Source organism: Eutrigla gurnardus (genome assembly GCF_963514095.1).
Source record: "Eutrigla gurnardus genome assembly, chromosome: 4".
Taxonomy (NCBI): Eukaryota; Metazoa; Chordata; class Actinopteri; order Perciformes; family Triglidae; genus Eutrigla; species Eutrigla gurnardus.
The window spans coordinates 28,164,809-28,179,853 of record NC_139918.1 but is presented as its reverse complement, the minus strand read 5'-3'; the positions used below and the strand labels follow the sequence as shown (position 1 = coordinate 28,179,853).

Sequence of the window (15,045 nt, the reverse complement as noted above, 5' to 3'; positions counted from 1 at the left end):
CAAAACAACGATGTCATTGTCTAGGAAGCTGCAGCTGTGGGTGGGGGGGGGTGCTTTGTGGGGGATCCATGAATGTCTGCACAGTGTTTCATGGTGATCCATCCAATATCTGTTGAGATAGTTCAGTCTGGACTAAAGGTGTTTGACAGACCTCCAGTCTGCCCTGATGCCCTCAGGGTTATCTCTTCTTTAGCTGAACGCCTGTGTAACTGAAGGGTTGTCGGTTTGAAAGACGGGGATGTTCACCAGCCACAGACAGGTTTAACAGAAGCATTATGGGAGGTTGAGTCACCATTAGCCGACACGGGCTGAAAAATATGCTTAAAACTCTGAAATTAGCACAAAAACATACCAGAATCACGTCACATGTTGTTAAGAAACTGATATTTTTATTGGATCACAGATAAGACGCTTCCTTTTTTTAATCAACATATTTTAAAGTGAAAAATAATCTTAAATAAGGTGATCATAGATCACCCCGCGTAAATAAAAATGTAATCTTGTATCCTGTATTTTTAAACTCAGGCTCTATTTTTCACTTTTACACGATATTTATGTTTATTACGATAACGGAAATTCACCATAATCTACCATTTATTGTGAGTGTTTTTTTAATCGCAATAAATGATAAACAATCCTTTATAATCCCATCTAAAGTCACCTTTTTCAATTTGTCTCTCACAAGTTTCTCAACTTTATAAAAGTGCAATAATAAATTCTGTATTGTCGTTTGAAGCGTTGACAAGCCACCAGACTGGCTCATTTCTATCTTTCCTCAGACGAGGGTTTCGATGCAAAGCAATGTTCACGTCGTCCCATTAGTTCTGGAGACTTTCTGGTCGCTAGCGAACAACTCCATCACCTCTCTGGTGAGGGAAGGCAACACGAGCTCACCAGGTCGTTGGGTTGTGTCAGCAGCGAAGGGGACTCGGGAGAGAAACCTCCTGTTCCTGTTTGTTGTATTAGTGCTTGGTGCAGGATGTGGCAGAGCTTTAGCTGATGCAAATGAAAACCATGTGTAACCTATATAGCCAGCCACCAGTTCCATGCAGAAATGCCCCCTCTTCTCCACCATCATCCCACATCCTCGCTGCCAGCCAGAGTGCAGCGCTCACCATTCTGTTAATCATTCAGTCTCATTTAACGGGAAAGTTATCCGCTCTTCTCTCTGAGGTCGCTCCTGCAATTACAGCATGATGTTCGTGTCGGCTATTATGAGACACAATAGCCAAGAGCAGGACTTCCCCTATTTGGAAGTTTCCATTCATCAAGCTGCAGGCTACACACACACACACACACACACACACACACCCGCCAACTGAAACAGGCACAGGAAGTGTCCGACAAGGAGACCGAAACATAAAAGGAGCTTGTTAATGACGTCAGCTGCGTTGAGTTCACTGTCGATGAGGTTTGTGGGATTAGTGGATGTGACGTGAGACCCACTTTATGTTTGTTAAACCTGGAGTCAGTCTTTTTTTTTTTCATTTATCTGGGTGAAATGTGAGAGCCGGAGCGGAGTCGGCTGGAAGAGGCCGGGGCAGTGTGTGGTGTGGTCTTTTGTTGGGCTTTTGTGAAGAAGAAGAAAAAAAGAGTGAGTGAGTCATTTTGCAGACAGTGAAGAAAAGCTCTCGGGTTACACAGAGGGAAGAGAAAAAGGAGAGGGCTGTGGGGGAAGAATTGTGCTGAGGCAAATCTTTTCCTCGCTTTGCAGAATCAGCTGGAGGAAGATAGAAAACATCACGTAAGTGACCCGGAGTTGGACGTCTGACTCGAAAATGTCACGCACGAAAAAACACCCAAAACGCCTTCTTTACATCTCCTTTATTGTGACATTGATGTAGTCCATAAAAGCAAATTAAACAACCCCCACCACCACCACCATCCCCTCATTGCTGCGTCCCTGCTGTGCGTCTGACCTACATGATGCAGTTGGAATTCCAGATGTTGCTCATGGAATTCTGCTCCATCTCTGGCATTCAATGACTTAACCCTCCTCCCTCCCTCCCCCGTCCTCTCTCCCCCCCCCACAAAAACGCCTCGTGACTTCTCTCCCCAGCTCCTCAAAACAACTGCAGAAGTGGAGACAAGCGGGCGCCCCTGAATCTTTTTCAGCACAATGGGGAAACGATCTCATCATTTTCATTGCATGCAGCCCCCGTCGCCGCAATCATAACATACTGTATCGTGGAAGGTGCCGACTTCCAGCCCAACTTCTTTCTCAACGCTGGGTCTAATGGCTGCATGGCGGTTGTTCATTAGCGGGCTCGTTATGGAGTTGAGGAGACGCCTAAGATTGCTGTTTGAGCTTTTATTGGCTCCCGCTGGATGGGAGTGTACACACATACACAGTGCATAATGCACAAATGAAGGCGTTTTATAGCCATGTTTGTACCGCGTTACTCGTGATGACTTACATGATGGAAAGATAAAGCTGCTGCTCCTCAAAGCTTCAACCCAAACCCTTAAGCGTTGAAGAAAAAGAACATGTCCTCTGCTTTTCCCCTGAAGGATTTGTGGTCCTCATAAGTATGGACAAGAACACACACACACACACCCTCTCTGGCCGTATAGCTGAGATATATTTTCCTGCTGTGCAGCGATGGCTTTTACACAATCCTCTTCATCCCTGTTTCTACTTAAGCTTTGGATCCGGTCCGCGTTTTCCGACCCAGTTTGCGGCCTTGCCAGTTTCCGAAAACCCCAGTAACGCAGAGTGGTGCAGTCGGGGAGCAAGAAACCTGGAGGTCCAGGAAGACTGGGAGGAAGACCAGGACGGCTGAGCCGTGTCATCGACAAGAGTCCAGGTGAGAGCTGGATTATGTGAAAGTAGTGAGGCTCAGCTGGAAATGTTACCACATTAAAGGGCTCAGCTCAGAGCGGTGAACAGAAAGAGAGGAATGTTAAACGAATGGTTGACTAAGTGAAAATCAAAGCACAGAAAGCCTTTTGAAATTACTTTATTATTGTGAGGAAAGCTTAAAAATATAAAGCGAGTGAGGACACAGACACAATCTCATAGAGTAAACTAGATCATTATCAGTATCACTAGTATCATTGTTGTTAAACTACCCCCCCCCCCCCCCTCCCCCCGACTAGTAACGCAGCACCACAGTTTCAAGTACAATGACAAAAAAGGAGTCATTTTCAGATCTTTTTTCCAATTTATTTTCATTTGAGATGGATTCAAGGTAAAAAATTAAAATAAAATAATAAAACAATCAAGTTTCAAGAATACATAACCCCCTTCCCCATTCACTGTCCCCACACATTTTATAAAATTAAGGCCATTTTCAAAACTGTATGTCACTGTCCAGCAGGACTTTTTAATGACAATGTACAAAAACACATTCTTTACACGTAGGACAACAACAATAATAGTATTAGTCATAATAATAATGACGACATCATTCATAATATCAGCACTACAGACATTGATATAAAAAAAGGGGGAAGAGAACAGTTGTTTTTATTGCTTTACTCTGATTTGAATCTGCTTCGTAAGGACTCAAGCTAATGTTTTGTTTCCCTTTTTTTTACGGTCCAACACTGACTGACGTGCGACGATTAAGTAACAAAAACAAAAAAAAAATGCGTGCTAATGTGAGTGTGCTCAAGTTAACAAAAAAACGTGGGGAGGGAACTCGAGGGAAACATGCGAGAATGGCCGTCGTTGAGATGCGAGTTTGAAGCAGAAATTCACGAGGACACAAACACTGACCACTGACAAAAAAAACAAAACCTAAAAATAAGACATTGAAAAAGGCTAGAACAAACAGCAAAGAGCTGGCGTCAGTAACCACGAGGAGAGAGGCAGAGAGGGAAGGGAGAGTAAAACAAAAATGGAAGGCCGGAGTGGTTGAGAGATAAAGCAAAAGGCATCTGGCAGTGGTACGAATATTTTATTTTTTGGGTCTGGTTCTTTTCCTTCTGCTCTTTCTCCAGTTTTACGCGCTCTCAGCTATCTGCGTTAAAGATTTCCTTCTAGTTGTTTCTCTCCCCCGTCTTTCCCTCCCCCTCTCCTCCCCTTCCCCCCTCGTCTACACCTTGTCCAGTAAAGATCGTTGGCAGTAGAGGAGTCGGCGTGGGGTGCCGTACCGGCGGAAAAACACCAAGGCGGCCAGCGTCGCGATCACACACACCAACAGGAACAACGGCACCACCACGGCCGCCGCTCCGCTGCCGCCGCCCATGCCCTCGTTCTCCTCCACCTCGATAATGATCACCTCCGTATCCTCCTCCTTCTCCTTCTCCTTCTCTTTCTCCTTCTCCGTCTCCCTTTCTCTCTCCCTCTCCCTCTCCCTCTCTCTATCTCTAGTTCTGTCCTTATCCTCCCGCTCCTTGTCCTTCTCCCGCTCCTTGTCCTTGTCGTGTCCGCCGCCGCCTCTTCCTCCGTCCGTCTTGGGGTCTTCGTTGGGGCAGCCCATCCAGTCGCGGAGGGCCGATTTGGGGTATCCCGGCTCCACGCGCATCATCTGGTTGTTGAACTTCCAGTACTTGTTGGCCTTGTAGAAGTAGGTGTGCACTGCGGGGTCGGAGACAGAAGCGTGAGCAACAAAACCTGGACTGAGTAAATGATGGAGGTGATATCCGCCCGCCCGTACCTTGATCTTTGCTCATGAAGGCTGCCTTGATGTTGTCGGGAACTCCCTGCCACAGACTCAGGTCTTTAGGATAGCCGTGGTCGACGCTTCGGGAGTCTTCGTTGAAGCGGTAATATCTTAAGGAAGAAGAGGGGTAAAGAGATAGGGGTAAAGAAAGGAACAGCCATGGTGGGTGAAGGGTCTCATTCAGAGCCCTGAAGGACTTGAGACTAGTTCTGACAGAAATGACGACTTGGTCTTGTCTCTAATGACTTCAGATTTGACTTGGACTTGCCCTAACAAATTTGACTTGGTTTTAATCTTGAATTAATTCAGACCTGACTTTGATTTGCCTTGAAAAACGTATGATTTGACTTGTCAAATGAATGTAAAATGTACCTAATAGACTTAACTTTTCTTTGTTGTAAAGGATTCGGGACTTGACTCGGAGCTTGTTCTGATAACGGCAAAACTTGAAGTGGACTAACTTGAATACAGATCTTGAGTCTGTAGGCCAGGTTTAGACTTGCTCTAAAGAACTTGAGATTTGTTCTGACAGAAATGTCTCTCTCTTGAGATTTGACTTGGACTTGTCTTAACAGATTTCACATGGACTTATCTTGAATTAGTTGAGTCCTGACTTTTCTTTGATCCAATAAACTTGAGACTTTCTTTGACCCCTTTTATTCTTGAAATTCAACTTTTCTTTGGCGGCTCTCTGCTACGGAGTGACTCTGTTGTAAATATTTGTTTCAGTGTTTAAATGAGATGCAGGTTTGTAGTTCAGGATAAGTGACTGGCATGACCTTATATGGCCAACATTCAAACACATCTTTTGCTGCTGTTGGTTTAATAGATTTAAGTACAGTCAAGGATATTCTGTAACAAAGATGACACATAACAAGCTTTCACAGTGGATTTAAACCGCACACACTTCGTGTGTGTGTGTGTGTGTGTGTGTGTCATGCCTGTGTATCATCGTGGCTTGTTTGAAATTGTATATTTAAATTGTATAATTATATCAGCATAATGTGTTTGTATTATTTTGCGAAAGTGAGTCAGCTCGGGTGTTTGTTGACGTTTAGCTGCCAGATGTTGTTAGATTTGTTTGCCTGAACAATGCCATTTCAGCGTCAGGATGTCCAGAAGATTTGTGGTTTGTGAAGAAATGGCTCTTTGGAATTAGCAGACACAGGACCTGCCGCTAGTTTCCCAAAAAGGGGCGGGGCAAAATCCTCGTTACACACATACAGGAAACTGACTCAAAGTCCGAACTGTCTGGTACAGTTTTACTGCGGGATATGATACACAAAAACACACACACACGCACTAGAAGACGACTTACTTGTTTGCTCTGAAGTAATACGTCTGTCCAGTGGGAGTGTAGAAGAGAGCCGCGTCTATCCGATCCTTGGGAACCCCGGTGCCCATTTCCGATAGACTCTTAGGGTAACCAGGATCCAGGATAGATTCGGTGAACACCCAGTACCTGTCACCTGGAGGGAGAGAGAGAGAGAGAGAGAAGAAGAGGGTTCATGTGAGATAACTCGTAACTGCGTTTAAGGGAAATCGTAATTGCTGTGCCAGACATACCTTTAAAGAAAACAAACTTCCCGTCTTCCCTTTCAAAAGCGCTAGTGACATGAGTGGGCAGTCCCCTCCAAAAGTGACCAATCGGCATCGGGTACCCGTCCAGAACGTGGTTGTTGCGTACCCTCCAGAACCATTTCTCCTGAAAGGGGAAAGGAGACGCGTTAACAGCCTGCCAGACAAACCACTGTATCAAGAATTATGACGAGGTTGCACAAGGGTTACCTTGAACACAAACATTTCACCCCTGAGGATGGCGATGGTGTCGTAGTGTCCGTCGCAGATGTTGGGGCCGAATCGAGGCTTTTCCGGTGAGTAGGTGGGCTCGGGGTTCGGGTATGGTGAGTGGGGTGTCCCATCAGGGGACTGAGGGCCTGAGCCTATGTGAACAAGGACATATGGAAATGATTTTTCAGGGACTTAAGGCGTATTCAGTTGGTTGCTTTGTTCCGATGCGGAGAGAAATCTTTATATACATGTTGCACTACGCCATTTGTTTTCAGAGAACAAACTGTTTTGTGATTGATCAGAATTGTGTTATTCCCCCTGGTTACAGTCTTGTTAAACTTACAAATTTCAGCAAAAGCAGGTTCTTATACATCATTGTACATTTCCCCTTGGGACGAATAAAGGGTTGATAATAAACTCTTATCTTATCTTGAAGACATAGTACTTTATATCTGCCTTTCTTCAGATCTCTGGTGTCATATCATGCCAGTTAGGAGAATAAAGACAAGTCTTTGGATGGCGAACCGTCAATAACGCACCATAAAGCCGCTGTACGCCTCTCCGATCATCATCAGGAAGTTGGAAGTTCTCGGTGTCCATCCACTGGTAGAATGGAGCCATGATGGCTGAGGGGTCACTGGAGTGCTCCAGACCCAGAGCATGGCCCAGTTCATGGACCGCCACCAGGAATAAATCATTACCTGGAGAAAAAAAAAACATTTAACATGACTCATGAAGATGGGAAATAGGAGGATTTGCTCTTATGAAACAATCAGTAGTCTGCTTTTTAAGTGACTCAAATGCAAACAGATCCTTCTCATCACATCCGTAAATCAAAATTATCCACAGATCATAAGAAGATGTGTCACACTCAAACTGCTGACAGGGCAAAGCTCCAGAAATAAACGCTTCTCTTTTTCTGCAGTAATCAACAAGGCATAGGGGATTTTTCCTCCCTCAAAAGTACTGGCGCAAGAAGGGACTCGCCGTTCGTGTTTTGCACCACAACAGAGATCAGCTGACTCCTGACGTGTCATCATCAGGTCAATCACGAAAAGAAAACCAAAAATTACCTAACAGATCCTTGTTTCCAATAGTCCACGGCTCAGCCGCATCAAAGTGGGTGTCCCCGCCGATGCCGTTACCGGGGAAATAGGCGTGTGCCAGGAAGCCCCCCTCTCCGTCAAATGGGCTGCTGTCCCCGTGGAAACCGTCGGCGAAGAAGAGCATGATGTCGGCGAACTCCTCCACCTTGTCCCGTATGTAACTGTAGGGGATTTCCCGGAAGCGGAGCGGGGTGACGCCCTCCCACACCTTGAAGGCCTTCTTGATGGCCTCATGGGTCTCGTACTCGCCCACCTTCGGGGTGTAGTTCTGTATACTGAAGAGGAAAAAACACCTCATCAGTTTGGGTTTTCTCATGTCAGTTCATTGCGTTGCTGACATACGACTCGGGACCGGACGATATGTGATTTTATCGCGTATCGCTATAAAAAAAACATTCGTCACAAGTGATGATTTATGATCATCTTAATGAAGATTGTTTGATGATTTATCAGGATAATCTTGTGGATTATTTCTGCCAGGATAGTCGGGGACATTGACTTTTCACAATCGTCCCACGCCTACTCACGAGAAAGTCAAGTCGTTCTTGGTCCACTTCAGGCCCTGGGTGGCGTATCGCTTCCTCCTAAGGTTGCTCTTCAGCTCGGCACCGAACTTATCCGGCACGCCGCAGCGTGGTCTGCTCATGGCCCTGCCAAAGACAAAAACATAGTCCGCTCAAAAACCGGGGCAAGGAATGAGTTTACAATATCGAACTGAAGGGTGTGGAGGCGGGTGCTCACTCGATCGTGTTGGTGTCAAAGCTGCCGGTGACGGAGAGGCCGTAAAACCTCTGCATGGCGCTGATGGCCGAGGTGACGGAGTGGGGGGAGCGGATGGCGTGGGTCCTCATGTCACCCGGTGGCAGGTAACCGTACTGCTGCAGCCATGACTTTAAAAGCAAAACACAAAGGAGACAACAGCACGAGTCATGAGAAATGTTGCAACGTGAAACCGAGGAAAATTCTATCTCCGTTACAAAGAGGAGAAAACAAAGGATAAATCAGAAACAGAAAAGCACAAGGATTACAAGTCCAGGACGTTTTAATGCGACTGCAGCAGCAACAACACATTCCTCTCTGGCAGCGAAAATAAGCTCTTGAGTAACATCTTTCTGTGTTTTGATACTTGGACAGTCGGAGCAACATCATTTCGAGCACCTGGCAGGTCTCCATCTAATGACTCACCACTGAAGCTGTTCAACACTCGGTTCTCCACTGAATAGTTTGATTAACACCAAGGTCAACATGAAGGAACAATGCCAATAAAGCTGTCGTCCCTTCAAACAAACAAAAACCCTGCTGACAGAAACTGAACGAGGAAATTCCCTTTTAAAGTTCAGTTTCTACATTGAGGTGCAGATTGCTCATCCCTGTTGCTGTGCTTGAAAACTATCGTGATGCTCAGTGTGTTCTTCAGGCCTCTGGATCCTTCAACCTCAGCGTCGCTTGACCTTACTTTCCCCCCTGGAAACCCATTTTCCCTGCCGTACTGGTTTGACATCTGGACCAGCGCCAGCCGCTCCGCTCTGCACCTCTTTCTCCCAAACTCCTTCCCTCTCAAGGCCCCAAAATAACAGTGAGGCTATTGTGAGCGCAGTGAAAACCGAGACCTTTTGTTGAGCTTGTGATGCACTTTTAGGACTTGTTTGTTCGATTTGACGTAACTGGATCTGTTTGGCGTTATAGCTCTGGTCGAAAAGGAAGAGGATTGAAAAGAGAGAAGGCCAGGGAGTGTCCCAGGGTGAGACTCAGGCCTCGGGCAACCTCAACCCCATGTCTCCAGTCGAGCAGCAGCATCAAGTCAGTAATTTAAACTGGGAATTTCTTCTTCGGTGCATCCAAACCTCAAAGTCAAACTCTTCCCCCCACGTCCATGTCTCTGTCCTTGCCTCGTCACTCCACCCCTTCTGCTCGCTTCTCCCTCATCCCTCTCTCTTATGGAAAACCCAGAGACTTGAGGGTAAATACTTATGAACAACCACACCCAGAGCCACTTGCTTATTGCTGTGTAGACCTTTTTTTTCTGGCTTTGGTCCCTGTTTATTTCCTACTGCGTTAACAAACAGGAAATAGATCCAGAATGTTTATGTTGTCACATTTGAAAAGGCCTTGACTAAGGCAAAACATGTTGGACATTGTTTCAGCATGTTTCCCAACGAGAACGTATATGTGTGCAAGTGGTGCTGACGTAGACCATCTGAATGTGAACTCGGGTCCGTAGGTGTAAATATTTATGCGTGACTGTACTTGTGTGAGCTCGGGACCCGGAGCGAAGCGGCAGAATGAGCATTTGGGAGGCTCTGATCCCTCCCTCCCCGACCGTCCTTGGGAGACACGGAGGTCTCGGTGTTTGGACTTCACCCCTGAATGAGCCCTTTCTGGTTCTGACTCACACCACGGAGCTCCGGTGGACATAAAGACTCCCTGTTTTCCAGTGTCTCCAAGCGAGCGGGAGAGTCGAACGCAAAAACTTTCCCAGTGAGTGTAAAGAAAAAAAGCAGGAGTGCCTGAAACCTTATTCTTTTCTTCTCAGACATTCGGCCGTGTTTTTCTTTTCGACAAAAAAAAAAAATCAGTCAAAAGGCTGCTGTCGATGTGACACTGAAGGCTTGTTTTAACTTCTCCCACGCCTCTCTCGTGGGTCCCTCAGGTGACTCGACAAAGTCTCATTCAACCGGCGCACTCGGCTATTTTTGAACACACTAATGGGCTGAGAAACGAGAGCAGTAGCAGGAAGGAGGAAATGGTCACTATTTACAGTGGCATGGGAGATGACAGCCGGCTAATAGAGGATTTGATGTAGGTGGTGATTCTCCACCTCTCTCATCGACTTGACCCATCAACTCATATACCCTGTCATCGGCGTCATTTTGATTATTCATCCATCAATAATTAATTCAGTCGATTGAGACTGTTGGTTTAACCATTATCCATTTCTAAGCAAACTATTTTAACTGTTTATAGGATAATTAAATATGCTGCGTAAAAAAAAACCTTTTGGTTTCAGACAAAGGTGCGTTCAGGAAGCCAAAATCCAGGATCTTGAGGTAAACGTGGCGCAGCTCGCTACACATGCAGCGGCGACGTGAGTTCATTGTTTAACGGAAGATTCGCGGGAATCAAACAGCGGTTGCTATGGATGTGGGGAGGCAGAGAGCTCGTTGGGTGACGGGGGGAGAAGGAGGGATCGCGTTTCAGAAAAGAAACCAGAGTCACTTGTTCCGTTCGGTGAGGGCCAACGGAAAGTAAACTCTGTTCAACGCCGATGGGAGTCCAAACCCGAGGCATGCTGGGTAATACACATCCACTCGGTCTGTACGGAGAGAGAGAGCTGCAGGATTATGTCAGATGTGTGCTTCCCACTACACTTGTAACAGCTCATTATTGGCGTGTGTGTGTGTGTGTGTGTGTGTGTGTGTGTGTGTGTGTGTGTGTGTGTGTGTGTGTGTGTAGGAGTTTATGTGCAGGTAAATTTAGCACAAAACATATTGTTATATATTTACTGTATGAATATTTTACAAATGCTGTTGCTGACGCCTCTGGCCATGAGCTCCTCAATACACACATAGAAAGATCTTTAAGTGTGTGTGTGTGTGTGTGTGTGTGTGTGTGTGTGTGTGTGTGTGTGTGTGTGTGTGTGTGTGTGTGTATGCATGCATTATGTGTGTGTAAATCCATCCGTCAGCTGCTGTCTGTTAAAACAACCATCCTCCAGCCAACGACAATAAGACCCGCTGACCTAAGAGTGGAAAAACACTCGTCTCCATCGGTGCCATTTGGGCAACAAGTCAATCCCACGAAAATCTCCGATGCAGAGAAAATGGAGAAATTTGGCTCATTCGCTCGCTTCCTTTGTGAACAGGAAATGAGGTAATGACTTCGGGGCATTACCTTATTTCCTGAAACACCTCCTATCTCTCCCCGGGGAGAACGCCATCGGGCCACCCACTGGTGATCTTTACGATGTGGCTTTGTCTGAGAACTACGCGCCCTTCCTTTCCTTCCTCTAATTGACTAGCAAGACACCAAGTCAGGACTGGTCTAAAGTTACCAGTCTTGTTCCCGTTTGCAGCACAAAGAAGTGATATTCATACAGGATGTGTGTGTGTGATTTACATCCTGTCCAGTTCAAATGGATGACTGCTCCGTTTCTCTCCATACCGTCCTTTTCCCAGATTGCATCACTCCCGTCGCCACAATGCCCTTCTTTCTAGTCATCAACAGCCTCCTCACTGTCTTCCCCGCTTTGCTTTCATCATCTCATGTTCATGTCCATTTGGCTTCCTCTCTAGCCGATGACCTCAGCTGCCAGCCATGCGTGCATGTACATACTAAACGTTCAGTGTGTGCGTGTGTGTGTGCGTCACAGGCAGGTGGTTGCTGACACATCAAGGTGTTTTTAGCGGCGAAACGACAACCCACTGCCCACTTCCTGTCTCTACCACAGACCACAGGAAATGACCTCTGCATCCTTACAACCCCCGTCCGCGTGTCTCACCAGCGCACCCACTTAATTAGACTTTTTCGTTAATTAAAACACGACCTACTCAAAAGAGGAACTGTGCAGCGACGCACTTTGGGGGATTTCGGAGGAATCTTATGCGATTCTAAACATCCCCCGTTTGAGTGAATATAGACAGAGGAAGTAGTGGTTTTGTACAGAAACATCATAAAAGCAGGTGAATCACTGAATGAACATAAACTTATTGAACCAGGACACTTGAGGCTGAGTCCGCCTCGGCTCTTTGGTGCAATTTTCCACAGAAACCGGACTCCTTCATGAAACCACTTATGTTCCCTGGTGTTGTAGCGAAAACACTTCAGCTTGTTAAATGTTGATGTTGCCCTTCGTTCTGATGCTGATACACAAAGATCGGCTCAAAACACCTTTTATGACTCAACTTGGACGATTATATATGGTTTTTATCGTTAATCTCGATAAAAAAAACACACTAAGTTTGCTGTGAGTTTACATTATTGGGAGAATCGTGTATATTATTGAAAAGCTGTCTACCTCACTTTCATGGTAGACAAGTGAAAAATGATTTATGGATTATTTTATCGTTTTTTTCACCAAAAAGACCAAAAAATGCACAAAAAAATATTTGTTTCTTCAGAAAACGTAAAGTGATTCTAACATGTTTTAGTGCCACTTCAACAGTTTTATATCAGAAGTATTTTCGTGACATTAATCGTCCCATAATGAGAGATATTAACGACTTAGATCTGATTGCTGTCTTTAACATCCGGGTTCTGGGCTGTGATTGGTGGGCCAGCTCCTCTGTTTACAGTCTAATCAATGATTGGAACTTTTTAAGTTCTTATGGTCAGCGGAGGTTTCTTCCAGCAGCTGGATTTATAATCCCATAGGCGGGATGCGATGACTGGAGGGGCGTTTGGCACCACTGTGGGACTGAGACCCACCAGAATAATTCCGGACTCTGCTCTTACACATATACGCATATATATATTTACTAACGCCACGAAGGAAGCAGGTGTGTAGAGGAACCATAACAAGTCACTTCCTGCACCATAAACACAGAACTTCCTGGCTGCGGGGGTTGCAGGACTGCTGATACTGCAGACAGAACATGACCGTGCCCCGGTCTACTTAGACCTGGTACCCTCAGGCCAGATCTTGTGTGGGTTGTTGGAAGTCTTCAGCTGTGAGTTCAAACTGTGCAAAGCTGCAGAACCCCTCAGGTTGTTAAAAAACAAACCCTCCCCCAGTCCTCTGAGCAATAACTTGAGGACAGATGTCAACAATTACATCTCCTCATCCCTCTGGATAGAGCTGCACCCACAACTATCAACCCTCCCCTCCTCCCACCCTCCATTCCCACAAAAATTGCCCCCGTCTCTCTGCCCCGACCACAATACAAGCTCATGCATTTCTCCTCATTTGTTTTTTTTTCTCTTGCTCTCCTGCTTTTTGCCCTCTCAGCACTTCTCAGTGTTTTCACGAGCGCTATCATCATTATGGGCTGCTTCCTCTAACCCAGGGTCAAAGCCGTTCCCACATCGCCGCGCCAACTACAGGCCGCTGTTGGAACGACCGTCAGGATGCAGGAAGCAGCGCTTTAACAAAGTCTTTTGCTCATTAAGTGCACGTCTGTGAAATGAAATAGCAGGAAGAATCCTAAATATGAGGAAAAAGTAATTTAAACCTTTCTGAACCGTATATCTACTTCCTCTTTTTTTTTTGCATAATTGTTTGTTTGACTTTATTTCTCAACTCTACATTGTACACATTATTTGTTGGGTTTGATTAACTATCTGGATGTATTTAGCTAATTATTCCTCTACTCTGCATTTATTTATCTGGGTTTATGTGTATTATCTACTTTCATTTTCCTGGCTTTATTTCTCTATTCTGCATTTATTTATTATACCTAGTGCTCTCTGGGTTTATTTATGTGGCTGTATTCTTTGATTCTGGATTTATTTATCTGGTTTTGCTTTTGGATTCTGGATCTAGTGATCTGGATTAATTCCTTAATTCTGGATTGATGTATCTCTCTTTATTCAGGATTTATTTATCTAACTTTATTCCTTGATTATGGATTAATTTATCGGTCTTTATTCAGGATTTATTTATCTGACTTTATTCCTTGATTGTGGATTTATTTATATGTCTTTAGTCCCAATTTCTGGATTTATCGGTCTTATTTCACTGCTTGATCCAGCATTTGTTTATCTGGCTTTTATTCCTTAATTCTGTATTTTTCTAACTTTATATTTATCCTCATGTATTCCTTGATCTGGCTTTATTTATTTGACTTCCTTAATCCTGCATTTATTTACCCAACATTGTTGCTTGGTTCTTCATTTATTTAGTGGCTTTATTCCATGATTCTATCTGGCTTTACTCTTCTATTCTGGTTTTATTCTCCACATCTGGCTCGTGCCTCACATCTGGCGTATTTCTCACCTCTGGGTTGACTTGTCGCTCCGTCGCTCCATGTGCACTCAGCTCCCACACCACCGCCAGCAGCAGCAGTCGGACAAGCGATTTAAACTCTGGTGCCATCATCTCACTCTCCAGAAAACAAAACAAGAACAGGCAGCTCTCCCTGTAGGACTTCGCGCAATCTTCACTTTGCTATTTGTCAAAACATTATCTGTAAAAAAAAAAAAAAAAAAAACGTATCCCATAAACGGCGCAACCGAGATCGACTTGGTGCAAAAACAGAGTTTCCAGAAGACGTGCGCCTAAAACTTGTGACTTGATTTACCTAAACCACGAGACGTTTCTCTCCAGATTTAGCATTCTTCTCGCGTTTTGGTGTATTTTTGAGCAAATTGTCAGACGTTACTGGAAGCAGGAAGTGTGAAGGAGGGCCCCCGGGGCTGCAGGCTGTGCGTAATTTACGTCCAAAATGAGTTTGCGCGTTGCTCCAGATGTTGCAGCCGACTTTGTTTTCATGAAGCGGTCTTATACTTCCTCGCTGTCCTCCGGTCGGCTTATTTTGATCCCCTCTCCTCTTCCCCTCTCTCGCCGCTGCAGACGTGGTAGTTTGATACTCCCCGGAGACCTT

The 15,045-nt window shown here is 45.3% G+C and overlaps 2 protein-coding genes across 2 annotated transcripts in view; both read right to left on the bottom strand.

Moving 5' to 3' along the window:
• Positions 1-15,045, bottom strand: part of sall2 (spalt-like transcription factor 2) — a 179,852-nt gene that overhangs the window by 152,352 nt on the left and 12,455 nt on the right. The gene's annotated exons all lie outside the window — the stretch shown is intronic.
• mmp14b (matrix metallopeptidase 14b (membrane-inserted)) lies at positions 3,145-15,026 on the bottom strand. Its single transcript, XM_084007691.1, has 10 exons — positions 14,439-15,026; positions 8,249-8,397; positions 8,035-8,157; positions 7,475-7,782; positions 6,941-7,102; positions 6,399-6,553; positions 6,177-6,315; positions 5,929-6,079; positions 4,605-4,720; positions 3,145-4,525 (listed from the first exon to the last, which is right to left on the bottom strand). The coding sequence occupies exons 1-10, from the start codon at positions 14,538-14,540 to the stop codon at positions 4,041-4,043; spliced, it is 1,890 nt and encodes a 629-aa protein (XP_083863817.1). The 5' UTR covers positions 14,541-15,026; the 3' UTR covers positions 3,145-4,040.